Genomic DNA, 14230 nt, shown 5'->3' on the forward strand with positions numbered 1-14230 from the left:
TACCTTCAGTTGTTCCTATTTTTTTTATCCCCATGTAACATTTTATTTTCAATGATCAGATACAGCAGAGTAAACAGTTCCAATCGGGTCTTTAACAATGACGCACTGGGGCTATTCACTATCTCCAATGCTAATGCTCATGTCCTAAGCAATGTGAAGTCATTTTGCTTTAAAAAGACACACTGACTATGCCACAAAACTGTTTAAAATGGTATAATAAGAAGAATTAGAGAAAATATTAAAAATAAATTATATTGAGTCATTAACGCTTATTTTAAAAGAGCAATTTCAATTGCAAATTTTTTTTATCTAAATTATTTGAAAATGTTTGAATTGAACACCTACAATTTCACAAAAATGTACCAGACCATTTTGATGTATACCTTTAGTCTCTATGAGTCACAAAAGTACTACACAGTAGGTGAACTGGTGTATATATATATTTTTAATAAACACACCAGGCATTATGCTTACAAATAAGTGTTACTGATAAAAGTACTCACTTTTGGAGGCTATATGCTTGTGTTCCCCAATGCTGGTCATGTTAAATTGAAACTTGTCTTCAGATTTGCTTTCAAAGCAAATGACTATGCCATAGGAAACAATTTACTGTCACATCTTGTTTACTCTCTACAATCTCACCTTGGTAGATCACCCACCCTTTCCACCAGACTTAGATATGAATGACTTTGGTTATTTCCCAGAATCTAATAAACCTTCAAAGTCGGACGTTTACAAAGCTGAGGATATTCCAAAAGGATGTGCTGTGAGCTCCAAAGTCAGTTTTAAAAGAAAAGCACCAAAAATATTGAAGTGACTGCTTTCCTGGAACAAACGTACAGTTTTCCCATGTAACCATTTTGAAAGGACACTTCAATTGAACACTTCAATAAATCTTGGTATGTTTAAAAATAACCTCATTATATAGTCCAACACTGCAGTAGTGCTGAGAACAAACATGCTTCATAGGAAAAGTACTGAGACCAATCCATTCCTTAGAATTGAGGCAAACACAGGAGGAGATGAAGATGAGGACTTTTAAATAAGATGGTCAAATATAACCATACTTAGGTACAGCAGAATTTCTCCTTAAAGCTGGAAACTGTGAATTAACAGTTAAAAGGTTAAACCTCATTTGGCTGACAAAAGTTAATTCTTCTACTTATCAATGGCTATACCCTAAGGAAGATGGGATCTTTCTTTTCAAAGTTTGCAGGCCTTTTCTGAAGGGCATGTCTCTTAATAAACTTCATTAACTTCTGTTTGGTTGCCTAAGACTTGTCTCTTATCCAAAAAAGTTTAACACAGTCTCAAAAGAGATTGTGTTTATTTAAGCTTGTTGGAAAAACATTCCTATCATTTCAAGAATGACTAAATATTTTTCATTCACATAGTTAGCATTCCAGACCATGTTTTCCTGCCTCTGTTGATTAGATGAAAATTAGCAGGCCCAAGTCTGATCTATTAGATGCAATTATCATCTTAGTAGGGAAATCACGAGACTCCTAGCTCTTTTAAGTACAGGAGGGGGACAGTTGGGAATATAAAGAGGAACCTGTTCCCTACTCACTTCTGCATCAGAGTAACACCTAAACTCTGCTAACTCAGAGGCAGGGGCCTTTCCACCATGTGCTCAGAATCAGCCCTGAACAATTCTGAACAGTTAAGGCATTAAGCACTGATCATCTGTAAATTAAGAGTGTAAGGCCAATAAACCTTCATTTTTTTAAAACTTTGGTCAGTGTGTCAGTTTTGCCCCCCCCCCCCAAAAAAAAAAATCAAATACAAAGTGCAAGGCATTACTGACATAGACCTGGAGAATCAGCAGCAAAACTCTGGCTCTAATCAAGAACAAGCACTTCTCACCTTAACCTGCTTCTGCAACATTCACTTTCATATCTGTTTAGGTGTTTATGTATGAGGTGGATCTAACAACCAATGAAAGCCACTTGTGGAAAACACATCTTTCTGTAAAGCTACGAAAACCCTCAAATTTTAAAAGTGATAATTTAAGGTCAGAGGAGAAAGTCTTTTACATCCATTTCATGTACACTCCAATGTTATTTTACATATCTAAATTTTTAAATGATAAAAAAAGTAAAAGTATCACAGAATTTTTCATCAATGAAAAATTTCTCATGTTTAGCTGAAAGACCTAGGTTAATACATGGTCATCTGCCATGCATTTGGTACCCAACATTATGACCTTATTTGGACAAGCAGAAAACAGACTGTGTTATATTTTAATTTCCATTTATGGAACTAGTTTCCAGGACATTTAGAGTTAAAGGATGAAACAGCATGCCTGACAATCTTTAGGATATTACGAATATTTTATTATTCTTGGCTTACTAATAATAGCACAGTGATATGGTCCTAAAGCACTACCACCCATAAACTGAGTTTTGAACCTTGTTATGTACCAGAATGTTAATAACATGTGACCTGTGGCATCTCTGACTTCTCCGCCCCTCTGGGGTCAGCCAAACTATGCTTGACTCCTTGCCACAGAAGCAGTAGCTTAATCGTCTGAGATACTGTTCAGTGGGGAAGCATTATGGGCAGGGCTGGAAACATTTTTTCCTTGTTTCAAGGAATTCCACCCAGATATGTGCCTGGTACAGACTTTTCTGGCAACCCAGTGGAAATCTCCCTTGAAGCACAACTTGGTTCAAACTTTATCATCAACATTCGCAAAAGAATACAGTGCTCCTATACAGTTAGGACTGATGACAAGGAAGACACTGCACTTGACAGCTCTCAAGACCTCCAGTCTTGTGCTGCAGGCAATTTCTTGGGTGAGACGATGTTAAAGTGGCTTACAAAATCCACACAGATTGAGACATGCTTACCACCTCATCTTCAATACTGCCCCATTTAGGACCAGGATTTCTCATCTAAGTAAGGAATCCCAGAAGCCAGGTGGTGGTTGTGGGGGATAGTTGATTTTTCTGGTTCAATCACATTCCATCCTAAATCCACAAAATTAGAAAGAATCCATGCATAGTGAACCTCTTATTCCTTCACTTCAAGTTGATTAAGTCCAGGTGAACAGAATTACTAGGCCTGCCTAAAACTCAGCTTTGTATCTGATGATAATTCTTCAAATAACACTGCTTCATGCTACCATGGACAAATTTTTAAAATAGTGAAATAGAATAATATGATGAACCTTTATGCGTCCATCGCCCAGTTTGAAAATGTATAAAAAACTCTTTGATTTCCTGGGGCAGAAACTTCATTTCTGAGACACAAAAGCCGGAGAAAGGAAAATGCCCACTCACCCAACTTTAAGCATGGGATTTATTTACTGGCAACATGAGTATCATTTTTAATGCTACCTTTTAAAATATTACCTATGTTGTTCTTAGCTCTTGAAAAGTGATACTCTGATTGGCTCCCAAATCCCCAAGTCATCAAAATCATCAACTCCTCCCGGCAGGAGGTTCTGCACACAACCCAGCCTGAAGAACACTCAGGTCACAGTGGCCACCTGGGTGGGGTCCAGACACAGCCCACGATGAGATAGCAGATCAGGTCTGACATTAAGACTTGTTAAGTCATGATGAAATACTTATCTCCTGCATCAGGTGTCAAACTACATTGGCCCCACACCTGTCCACGTCTCTTGTATTTTTCTTACTAAGCAATCGTTGAGTATGTCACATACATCTCATGGCCACATTTCCCTCCCCAACACTTTATCTTACCTTCAACTATAAAGCAACAAGATTTGTAATGGAAATGGTATCTTGTCCCTGGCATCTCTCTGACATTAAGAATCACCTTGGGCAACATTTATACATGACAGTACAGGGGTGTGTGTGGGTGGGTGGTGGGGAGATAGCAGATTATTTTAAATACCTGACTGTATCTTAAAACAAAACAAAACAAAACAAAATTCTTGCTGGTGTAAGTAACCAAAGTAATAATACAGTGGCAGCTATGTGTGCGTAAGGCATGTCTTAAAAATACTTGGTATTTGATGTCACAGTGAGTATGAGCCCTGAGCTGGGAAAGAACAAACTGCAGATTACACGCTAGTCATGGGAGGCCCAGGTGGCTGCCACCGGGATAGAGCTAAGAGCAGAGAGGCAGTGGATGAACAGGGTCCAGAGCCTGGGCTCTGGGACACACGGCTGCCAGTTTCAAGCTATATGACCTACAGCAAGTCACATGGCCTCTGAACTGGTGTTCTGCAGTGGTAAACTGGGATGAGAGTACCTGCTCTGGAGGGAGGCTGCAGGGATCAGATGAGTCGACGTTCTTTAAACACTCAGGCCCAGCACACAGAAAGTGTGTAAGGAAAGTTATGTGGGTTACAAATAAAATGATTCAATGGTGCTAGAGACAGAAAAAGACAAATTTTGTTTTTCCCTCCCTATTTTGATTTTGGGTTTTAAAAAGGTCATGTCTTCCCTGTATACACTGAAATTACAAACTTTACATGCTATTCCATGCTTTTCCACCCCAGCTCTTTACAAGAGTCTGAAAATAAAAAATAATGGGACTGATAAATAAGAGAAGATGCAGAGAAAAGTCAGCAAAGCAAAATATGGGAATAAATAGTTATAGACTGATGGACTGGAATGGCTTATCTGTGTACCTGAATTGGGTGTTGACAGTAACTTGCTAAAACTTCATCATAAGAGTACTTAAGTGCCAACTTAAAAAGCACTTAGGTACTTGTGAATCAAGTTAGCTGTCAAGTAACAACCTTGTCTTTAAGAGCCCCCAGGTTCATGTCCCCAGTCCTCTGGGAGTAACCAGGCACACTATGCTGTCACTTGGAAGGTATGTATCTCTAACACAACCAAACCCACAGCAAGGTTCTTCCTCCCTGTAGGAGTTAGCATGCTATGTATGGTGATTCAGTAACTTATTTAGAAGAAAGCTGAAGCCACAATCCTTGTGTGGTGTCCTCTCCTCTAACTTCAGACCATGACTATGTACTCTGGGATGCAGGTAAGAGGTAAGGGCTAACACTTGTTAAGCAACTGTGTGCAGAGGAATTTACAATGTATCTTAACTGTGTCAAAAGCAGTGCTTCTGTTTTTCTCCAAATGACTGTGGCTGATTGCTTACTTATTACAAATTAACACCCTGTTTCTCATTTCTTTACAATCCTTTCGCTACTCTGAAATTAAGAATTTAAATTTAATTTCATTTGAAATTATAGTTAAGTAGGCTATTCAATGCTACTGAATGACTGCTGAGAAAAGATCGTTTCAAATGGTTCCATAAACTTCCTTGGACTCTATACAACTTGTATTATTTTATAAGTTTATTATTATGAGTAATAAATAAACTTTCATATCATCTTAAGGAGTGCACTATTTTTTTGATTCCATATCAAAGGTTCTTTCTGTCCTTCTTACACTTTAAAATGACAGTTACCGGAGAGCAAATTCAATCTTACATGAAACTTACTACCCAACTACAGTAAAAATAAAAAACAATACTAGCAAGATAAATCAGTTCTCTGAGAACTAGAAAATGAAATCTTCTGGAAGATTTGATGAAAAGAGGTAAGTGCCAGAGCACAGGAGAGAGAAGAAAGGGGACCCGCAGACTCTTCGAGCTGGAATGACAAAGATGCTGGGTTTTGCTGAGGTGAAGAGGAGGTGGAGAAGCTCACCCAGCAGGGTCTAAGGCCTCCTTTCCCTGGGGTAAGAGGGTAGGCAGGCGATCACATCCCAATTCCTGGAGTAGCTTTCAAACTGCAAACGATTTCCTCCCCTGACACTCCACTCCAGTCTCTCCCTAACACACAGCCAAAAGCCAGAGATGAGGAGAGATTAATAAAGGAACTAGAAATAGGCAGCGTGAGTAAGCTGGGATGACATCTGCGGGCAGGGAAGCAACATAAAAACAGCTAAACCTGATAGGATTTCAGCTTATCCCAGGAATGCGACACACTGGAAACTTAGGGGAAAATTACCTAAGTCTCTCTCAACCTTATTTTCCACATCTCTGAAATGGGGTAATACAACTATGTATGCCTTCAGCATAGAGTGGTGATGGCGAAAATGTGTTGGGGACAAATGTCAAGCACCCTACCCACAGTATTCTATGTAGACATCCTTTACCTTCTGGTTTAATATAAAACTTAGCCTAAATATGTTCTCTTAAGTTCAAGTTGTCTCTTATTTATGTTTGCTTTTTTTGAACTACAAGAGGTGCTTCATTCATTTTCTGGAATTAGTGGCTCACCCAAACTATAAATCTTTTCTCAAACAGTGAAGAATTAGATGGCAAGTCTATGCAGATGCTGCAAAGCATAAACACTAACAAGACCAAACTCACTCACTTCTTAGCCAAACATCTCCTTGGGGTAACAACCAATCAATTTCCTATATAGCGTATATAATTCTATTCATTAACGGCTTCTCATCTCCACTCACATAGATATGCAAATGGAAGAAAAAGGTGAGTGCAAAAGGATCTGCCTTCCTTTCCTCTTGCAGGAAAGGATTATTCTTTTTATAAGCTTTTAAAATCTTACTTTGAACTTATGAAGTAAGCCACATGAGATTAAAATCCAGGTGTTGAATGGATTACATGTCTATGCTTCTAATTTTTCTTATGGGTTCACACACATGGATACTTAAATATTTCAGGTTGACAACAGATTGTCCCTTAACCTTAGGGACAGACATACCCACCTTTATCTGCATTGAGAAGCACCCTTTCCTGTAAAGCCAACTACACAACCATTATACATATTTCTACACACTCCCTTTTCCCAGCACTGAAACTCTTGCCTTTCTGGGGTTGGGAGGAGTGTACGTGAGAGGAGGGGCGATTTCCACAAAATCATCATCTGGAAGCTCTAAAGACATGGAGGGTGGCAGCTACACTCTGAATGGAGTAATGGTGAGGGAACTGGTGATGTCAACAGAAACAGAGACTTCCAGCTTAAATTTTTATGTGATTTTTTTTTTAAGGTCAATAATATATCTAACCCCTCAAAGGTTAATGAAGCTAGTTAGCAAATTTTTAAAGTCTGAATTTACCAAAATTTAGGTAAAAGCAAAAGATTTCTTGACATTTAAAAGACAGTCTAATTAGTTGACTTTCTGGAAAAAGCTGTTAGTTTCTTGATATCTATTTTAGAAAGTTCTATGAGGCTCTGTACTTAATGTGGATTAATTCTGGACACACATTATGAAAATATGTCTCTCAATGATAGATAATCTCTACTGGATCTGCCAGTAGAAATATCTGATCTGCTGTCTGTTCTAACAGATATGGACAGAAGATTAAGATGACAAGAGTAATGTGCAAAGAATCTTCAAGGTGGAGGAATCGGACTGGAAGAGTAGCTGGAATGGAAACATTAGTCCAGGACACCTCAGTTTCTCTCCACTGAACAGAAGAGGTAGCCGAGATAGAAGTAAAAGCATTAGTGGAATGGCAAAGCCACGGTCGCCATAGCTTCAGAAGGAGGAAGGATGCTCTGTGTGAGTGAATGCAAACGGCCTTTGATGGTTTGGTCCTTTTCTGACAGTTGTCAGGACTCTTGGGTTTATGGAAACAGCACAAGTTGAACATGTTACACATGAAACATGGATCTTGATTTCCAATTTTATTTCCCTGTGTTGACACTGGATGTTAATTAGGCTTACAACAAACTGAATTAAAACGTATATACCCTTATACTATAATGTATTCATATAAGTATATGTGCAGTGAGAAAAAAGACTATACTACTCTCATTTTAAATTTGCAACATTTTTCTCAAACGATGAATCAGGGCTGTATAATAAATTGATCTGTAACTAGTAGCAGCATGAGGCAGACATTATGAATGAGGAAATAAAAAAACAAACAAGAACATACTGGTAGAAGCTTCTTCTCCAACAGGAGACATTTGCCAGACACTCATCAGAACTACACGGCTTACCTTCACACACAGGGCAGCACTCTCCAGGCACTTTCACCGGGTGCATGCAGCTCTGCCCACAGGCTGTGGCCACACAGTGGGGCTCTCCATTGATGCACTGGCAGAACGTACAGTCGTCTTCCCGCCACCGGTCTCCATGAGCACGGATCTGGCCATTGGCATAGCAGCCGGCAGGATTGTTAAAAGGATATACTGGATCTAAATTAAAACACGAGTTCAGAGTAAGATTGAGGACAATCTAAATCTTATCTCTACCTGTACCTAAAGACACTTTTTTTTCCTCCAGGTTTTATTCATCAATGGTTCTATTCCAACTGTGATTAACAGAAGCTGGGGTTACATGAGGGATCCCTAGGGTTACATGCAAAAGCAGCTGTCACACCAAATGTACATCCTCTCATCCTGACACTGCAATCAGGGAGGAAGAGAGGTGGCCTAAAAGCCAATGTGCAAAGCTGTCACTCCACAGAGTTGGAAAGCTTTCTGAATAGAGCTGTGGGCTGGCAATTAGAAAGCATGGATCTATTCTAAGCTCTGACTTTTTCACACCTCAATTTTACCACCTGTAAAGTGGAAGGATACTATTCCATCGAAATATCCGTGATGCTGTTGCTTCTGGGACTAAATGACTCAATTCCCGTGGTGCTTGCAGGCCTATGTAGCAAGAGGAAGGAGCAGCCGCCAGGTACCTGCTTAGCCTTGGGCATGAAGGGCTGGTTCAGACAAGCCTTAGGTCTGTCTGGTGCCTCAGACAAAGACTAAACTTAAGGCATTTTTTTCTCCCCATAATCTGGGAAGTAAAACAGCAAAGGTTGGGGAATGGAATTAGCCAAGGCTACTATTAAAAAAAATTCTGAAGCAATTGCTAAAAATATAAATGCTGAATACAAATACAAGTATCCCTATAATGACAGCAACTAGATAATTATTCCATTTTTTTAAATTCACAGAAATATATAAAATATGGCATCCACAAACAAGTAGTGCCGTGCAAGGAGGACAGTCCAGAGAGTTTAGAGTTTGTTCTTTATTCTAAGGAGTTTAGAGGGCATTGTGACAAAGTTAGAAGGTCAAAATTTAAAATAATATAGTCACAACTTTAGAAAGGCAGTCTGCCAGCTGGAAGAGACCGATAGACCTGAGCTAGATAAGACTTTCTAAATTCCTTGGTAAAAAAAATATTACAGTACATACTTCATTTCTACTTTAAGCCTGAATCTGAATTCCAGGAAGTGAGACATAACCAGATCCATGCCCAGACAATTCGCTATGATTATTACTTGGAGGTTCATATCTGTGTTTTTACACCATTAACCGCTGCATAGTTTCAGATGCTATTACAAACTAGGGACAGCTACAGAACAAATCAATTGGGAAGGCTAAAAGTTTGATGTGATTTTTTTTACCCTCTCTTACCATAATAATATCTAAAAAGTGAGCTACTTTTCTCCTGCTTTGGTGAAAATGACTTCTTACAAGGGAAAGGGCTCTGTGTTAGGAATGCAGTTTTCATACTTCAAACATTTCAGGTCTTCAGTCTGATGTAGCAAACAAGCTCAAACATTAAAAGGAAAGGATTTTAGTACAACAGAAAAAAAAAGCAAAGACTCTGAACGGACACTGTGCCCTCTCATTTTGTGTGCAGATATCAGGCAAAGACGAACACATGTGACAGTGGATTGAAGATCTGTGACCTAGTCAGAACTACAAGGCTCACATGACCTTCCTTTCTGGGGAAATAGCATTGTGTGGTAAGAAGAATACGGGAGGCCCATTCAGGCCTGGCGTCATCATAAACTCAAGACAACAGACTGCTTTTCTGAACTTCAGTTTCCTAGGGCTTAAAATGGGTGGGTGGTAGTAGGCGGTCTTTAGAGGTACCATTCTGAAATGCTACGTATAAACTACAGAATGAAAAGGTGGAGTCTGCTGCTGCACATGCGAATAGATGTGGTGGAGAAGAGGGGATTATGGATAAAACAAGTCCTTGATGCTCAGGGACACTCTGATACCTGGCCAGATATGGAGTCAGGCTTAGCCCCTCTCGGAGCTGACTGCCTGGCACTGTCAATGATGAAGACCATCCTTTCTAGCCAAGCATCCAAGGAAACCAGGGGTGAATTCTAATGTCAGGGTGAAGACAAAGTTTTGTCCCAGGACGTGCTAAGGCACTGCTAGAACTGTAGGAAAGGCCAGAAAGCAATTTCAGGAAGTCTCAAGTTGACCTGTAGACAATGGTCACGACCCATTCTCTATACCCAAGGTGAAGAGCGTCTCTCAGGGAGATCCTTTTATACTCTGCCTGGTATTGTCAGCCTTCTAAAAGACCGAGGGTGACATCATTAATAAGGAACTTCAACATTCCTCTCCTTTTTGATGAGACTGAATTCAAGCTCTGGACCGTGTATTCTCATATCAACATTCAACCAGCATTTTTCCTTACCTTCACACACGGGGCAGCACTCGCCTTCAGGCACATAGTACCTCTCACAGTTCAGTTCCCCGCACTGGGCAGTGAAGCAGATGGACACGCCCCCTTGGCATCGACAGAATCGACAATTGTCCATTCGAAACATGTCCCCATCATAATACTCCACGTTGTTGAAGACACACGCTGGCTTTGTTTCTGAAGGAATGAAGACAAACAAGGAACATTTGAAATAACTTTTGCAGTACTGAGGATCAAACCCAAGGTTTCATAAGTGAGAGGCAAGCACTCTACCCCTGAACTGCATCTCTAGACCAAATAAGCATATGTGAAGTCCTTAAGCGGTGTCCTTTTATGCTTTCCAAACAGCTTCTAGAAAATTCTGTCAAAGAGCAGGAAGTTATAATTTGGTGAAAATTTACTAAACTCGATTTAACTTTATAATAGAAGCAACAAAGCAAAGTAAAATAAACAAAACTTGTTGCTATCCTGTTTACACAAAGGAATTGAAATTCTCTTGAGCAAAATCTACATTGACTTCCTCCTATCCTGTGACAAAGGTTTACTTTGTGATCATAAAACTTACATATCTGGTACATGCTTTAAAGAGTTTATATTTGCTTTGTCAAACCCTTCTCTACCTTGAGTGCAGGATCCTACCTCAATATTAGGTTTGGTTCTTCCGCGAGTAATTTAGTGAGGCTTTTCTTTTAGTTTGGAGGTGGCAATGTTCTTCTTCTCTTCCTTGTTCCCTTCTAAACTCTTTATTCTATTTGGTTTAATTATCTATCATTTTAACAGTGCTTGTCCTTTAACCTGTATTACCTCACTTAATTTCAGTAACAAAGATCTGATGTGGATTCACTATCCTGAATTTAGAAGTGAGGAAATACTAGGTAATTTGCTTAAAATCACACATTTCACAAATGATAGAAGGAAACAGTAGCCTTCAACTAAAAGCTTGTGCTTGCTCCACTGGTTTAGGTATATTCTGCTAAGGATTCATAGTCCCATTATGTAGAACACTCTGTATGATAATAATCATATTTAAATTGTTCTCTGCCCTGAAAACTCTTTAAACTATTCCTTGTCTCTAATTTTGGTTGTTTTAAAATAACCCTCACCAGACAAAGACAACACACACACACCAAAAAAAAACAACAACAACAACAACAAAAAAAAACCCTACAGATCAACAGATCAGTACCTCTTATGAATACAGGCACAAAAATTCTCAAAGAAATTACTAGCAAACCACATCCAGCAACATATAAAAAGGATTATATGCCATGACTAAATAATATCTATTCCACAAAGGCAAGGTTGGTTTAATACTCAAAATTCAATTAATTTACTATGATATGTCAATGGAATAAAGGACAAAACCCATATCATCTCAACAGATGAAGAACAAGTATTTGACAGAATCCAGTACTCTTTCATGACCAAAATGCTTAACAATTAGAAATAGAAAAGAAATTCCTCAACTTGTTAAATGGCAACTATAAAATCCCACAGCTAACATCAAACAATGATGTCTGCTCTCAGCACTTCAATTCAACATTGTAATTAAAGTTCTAATCAGGGAAATTAGGGAAGGAAAAATAAATAAAAGGAATTCAGATTAGAAAGGAAGAGGTAAAACTTTCTCTAGTTGCAGATGATATAATCTTATATATAAAAAATTATAAAGAGTCACTGAAACTATCAGAACTCAAAAAAGTTCAAAAACATTGCAGTGTATATGTGAGACTCAAAAACAATCTGTTTTATCTATGCAATAGCAATGAGTAATCAGAATATAAACTTTTTAAAAATTCCAGTCTTAAGATCCTTGAAAAAAATCAAAATGGGATGAAATTTACAAAATAAGTGCATAACTTACACTTCAAAACCAAAAAAATATTCTTTAAACAAATTATTTGTTTCTACATCAACAGACATGAATTGGAAGACAATATTGTTAAGATGAAAATATTCTACAGTTGGTCTCCTAGGCAATGAAATCCCTATCAATTTCTTTTGTAGAAATCCATAAGCTAATCTCACAACTCATATGAAAATGTAAGGAACTAAGAACAAAGTTAGAGAACTCCCACTTCCTGATTTCAAAATACCATACAATGCTATAGTCATCAGGGAGGTATGGTTCTAGAGTACAGATAGATATTATAGTTCAGTGGAATTCAGAGTTCAGAAATAAACCATTGTATTTACTGGTTTTTGTCAAGAGTGCCAAGACAATTCCTTGGGGGGAAGAATAGCCTCTTCAACAAATGATGCTACAACAAGTGGATATTCACAGGCAAAATAATGAAGATCAACCTATCCTCATATATACAAAAATTAACTCAAAATTAATCATACAAGCTATGATCTAAATGTTATAGCTACAAGTATAGAACTCTTAGAAGAAAATAGGAGAAAAAATTTTATGACCTTGGGTTAAGCAAAGATTTCTTAGATATGACACCAAAAGCATAAGCAACAATAGAAAACATAGATAAAATGAATTTAATCTACTTCTATACTTTAAAGGATACCACCAAAAAGTAAGACCCACCCACAAATTTGGATAAGTCATTTTCAAATCAGGTATCTGATAAAGAGCTTGTGTCTTGAACTCTTATAAAACAATTTTTAAAAAACCTCAGTTGAAAAATGGACAAACATTTGATCAGATGTTTCTCCTACAAAGATAGAAAGGGCCAATAAACACATGAAAGTATGCTCAACCTCACAGCCCACCAAATTAAAGAGTACTGGAAGCTGAAGAAAGTTGTCCTGAACAGATACACCCTGTTCAATCAGATGGGAGAAGCCACATGGTAACAATCACATCTCTTATGGGCTTCTCTGCCCAAAATTACTTCTTAATATGTCACCCTGCGTGTGCGAAATACTTGCAGAAACTTCCATTGCATTTTAATTGGAGTATATATTTGCACTGCATTTAAGAACAATTACATTCTCATTTGATTTTACAATGACCTTGTTTGGAAGACAAGTATTAATTTTCACTTTTTGCAAGGAGGAAAATGAAATTTACAGAGATTAGGTGACTTGCCTAAGGAGTGTGCGATGAAATGTGTCTGTGCACACGTGCAGGAATGTGTATGCCTGGGTCTCTTTCCTTAGTACTGTCTGAATGTGACATTTCTTTTTTCAGAAAATTAATGTTAAATTAAAAAGGATCATATCATTATAGCTCAGAATTCTTTAGTATGTCAACATTCTTATCTGAGCTGGTACCGGAAGAACCTGTGCACCTAGACCATAAAGCATAGACAATAGAGTGTTTTTTAAATAAACTTGGATGCTGATGGAGTGAGGCACAATACTGTACTCCAACAAAATGTCGAACACTCATTTAAGTGGGAAAAAATTTTATAAACCAATCAATATTAATTACTTATCTGAGTTTATCAACCACATCACCACCTGGAGTAAAGCCATAAATCTTCACCGAGATTTTAAGAAATGAGGAGGGAAGATTCTGGTCGTGCATAAACCTGCTGCAGACTGACTTGTTTTCATGGTGGGATGTGCAGAGGCTTACATGGGAAAGGATGGGACTGACCGTGCTACCAGTGCAGTCCAGTTTCACTAGCTAAAACACAGGGACAAAGAAGCCTTTGAGGAGCAATAGCTAATTGCTTCTTCACCTGATGAAGATAGAGGTGAGTCTCAAAACAGTCTGGAGATTTCCAGGACTTCATGAAAGAATGATTTAAGCAGGTGTGGAATAGAAAAGTCCTAAGAAGTAATTTACTATGGCATTTGTACTCCTCAATGCAAAGAAGCATGAAAGTGTCTTTTTAGTGATTTCTGGATGTGTTTTGTGTCTGCCATTTAAACTTTATGTTTCTAAGTTCTGGAATCTTCCCTTTCCTCTT

General features: G+C 38.2%; 1 protein-coding gene across 5 annotated transcripts in view; it reads right to left on the minus strand.

Moving 5' to 3' along the window:
* Positions 1 to 14230, minus strand: part of CRIM1 (cysteine rich transmembrane BMP regulator 1) — a 180912-nt gene that overhangs the window by 57800 nt on the left and 108882 nt on the right. For all 5 annotated transcript variants that reach the window (XM_081265454.1, XM_081265457.1, XM_081265455.1 and 2 more), the window contains 2 exons: positions 10350 to 10532; positions 7907 to 8104 (listed from right to left, as the gene is read on the minus strand). In XM_081265454.1, coding sequence (XP_081121580.1) covers positions 7907 to 8104; positions 10350 to 10532 — 381 coding nt within the window. The remainder of the gene's footprint in view (positions 1 to 7906; positions 8105 to 10349; positions 10533 to 14230) is intronic.

Source organism: Spermophilus citellus (genome assembly GCF_964194105.1).
Source record: "Spermophilus citellus genome assembly, chromosome: 13".
Taxonomy (NCBI): domain Eukaryota; kingdom Metazoa; phylum Chordata; class Mammalia; order Rodentia; family Sciuridae; genus Spermophilus; species Spermophilus citellus.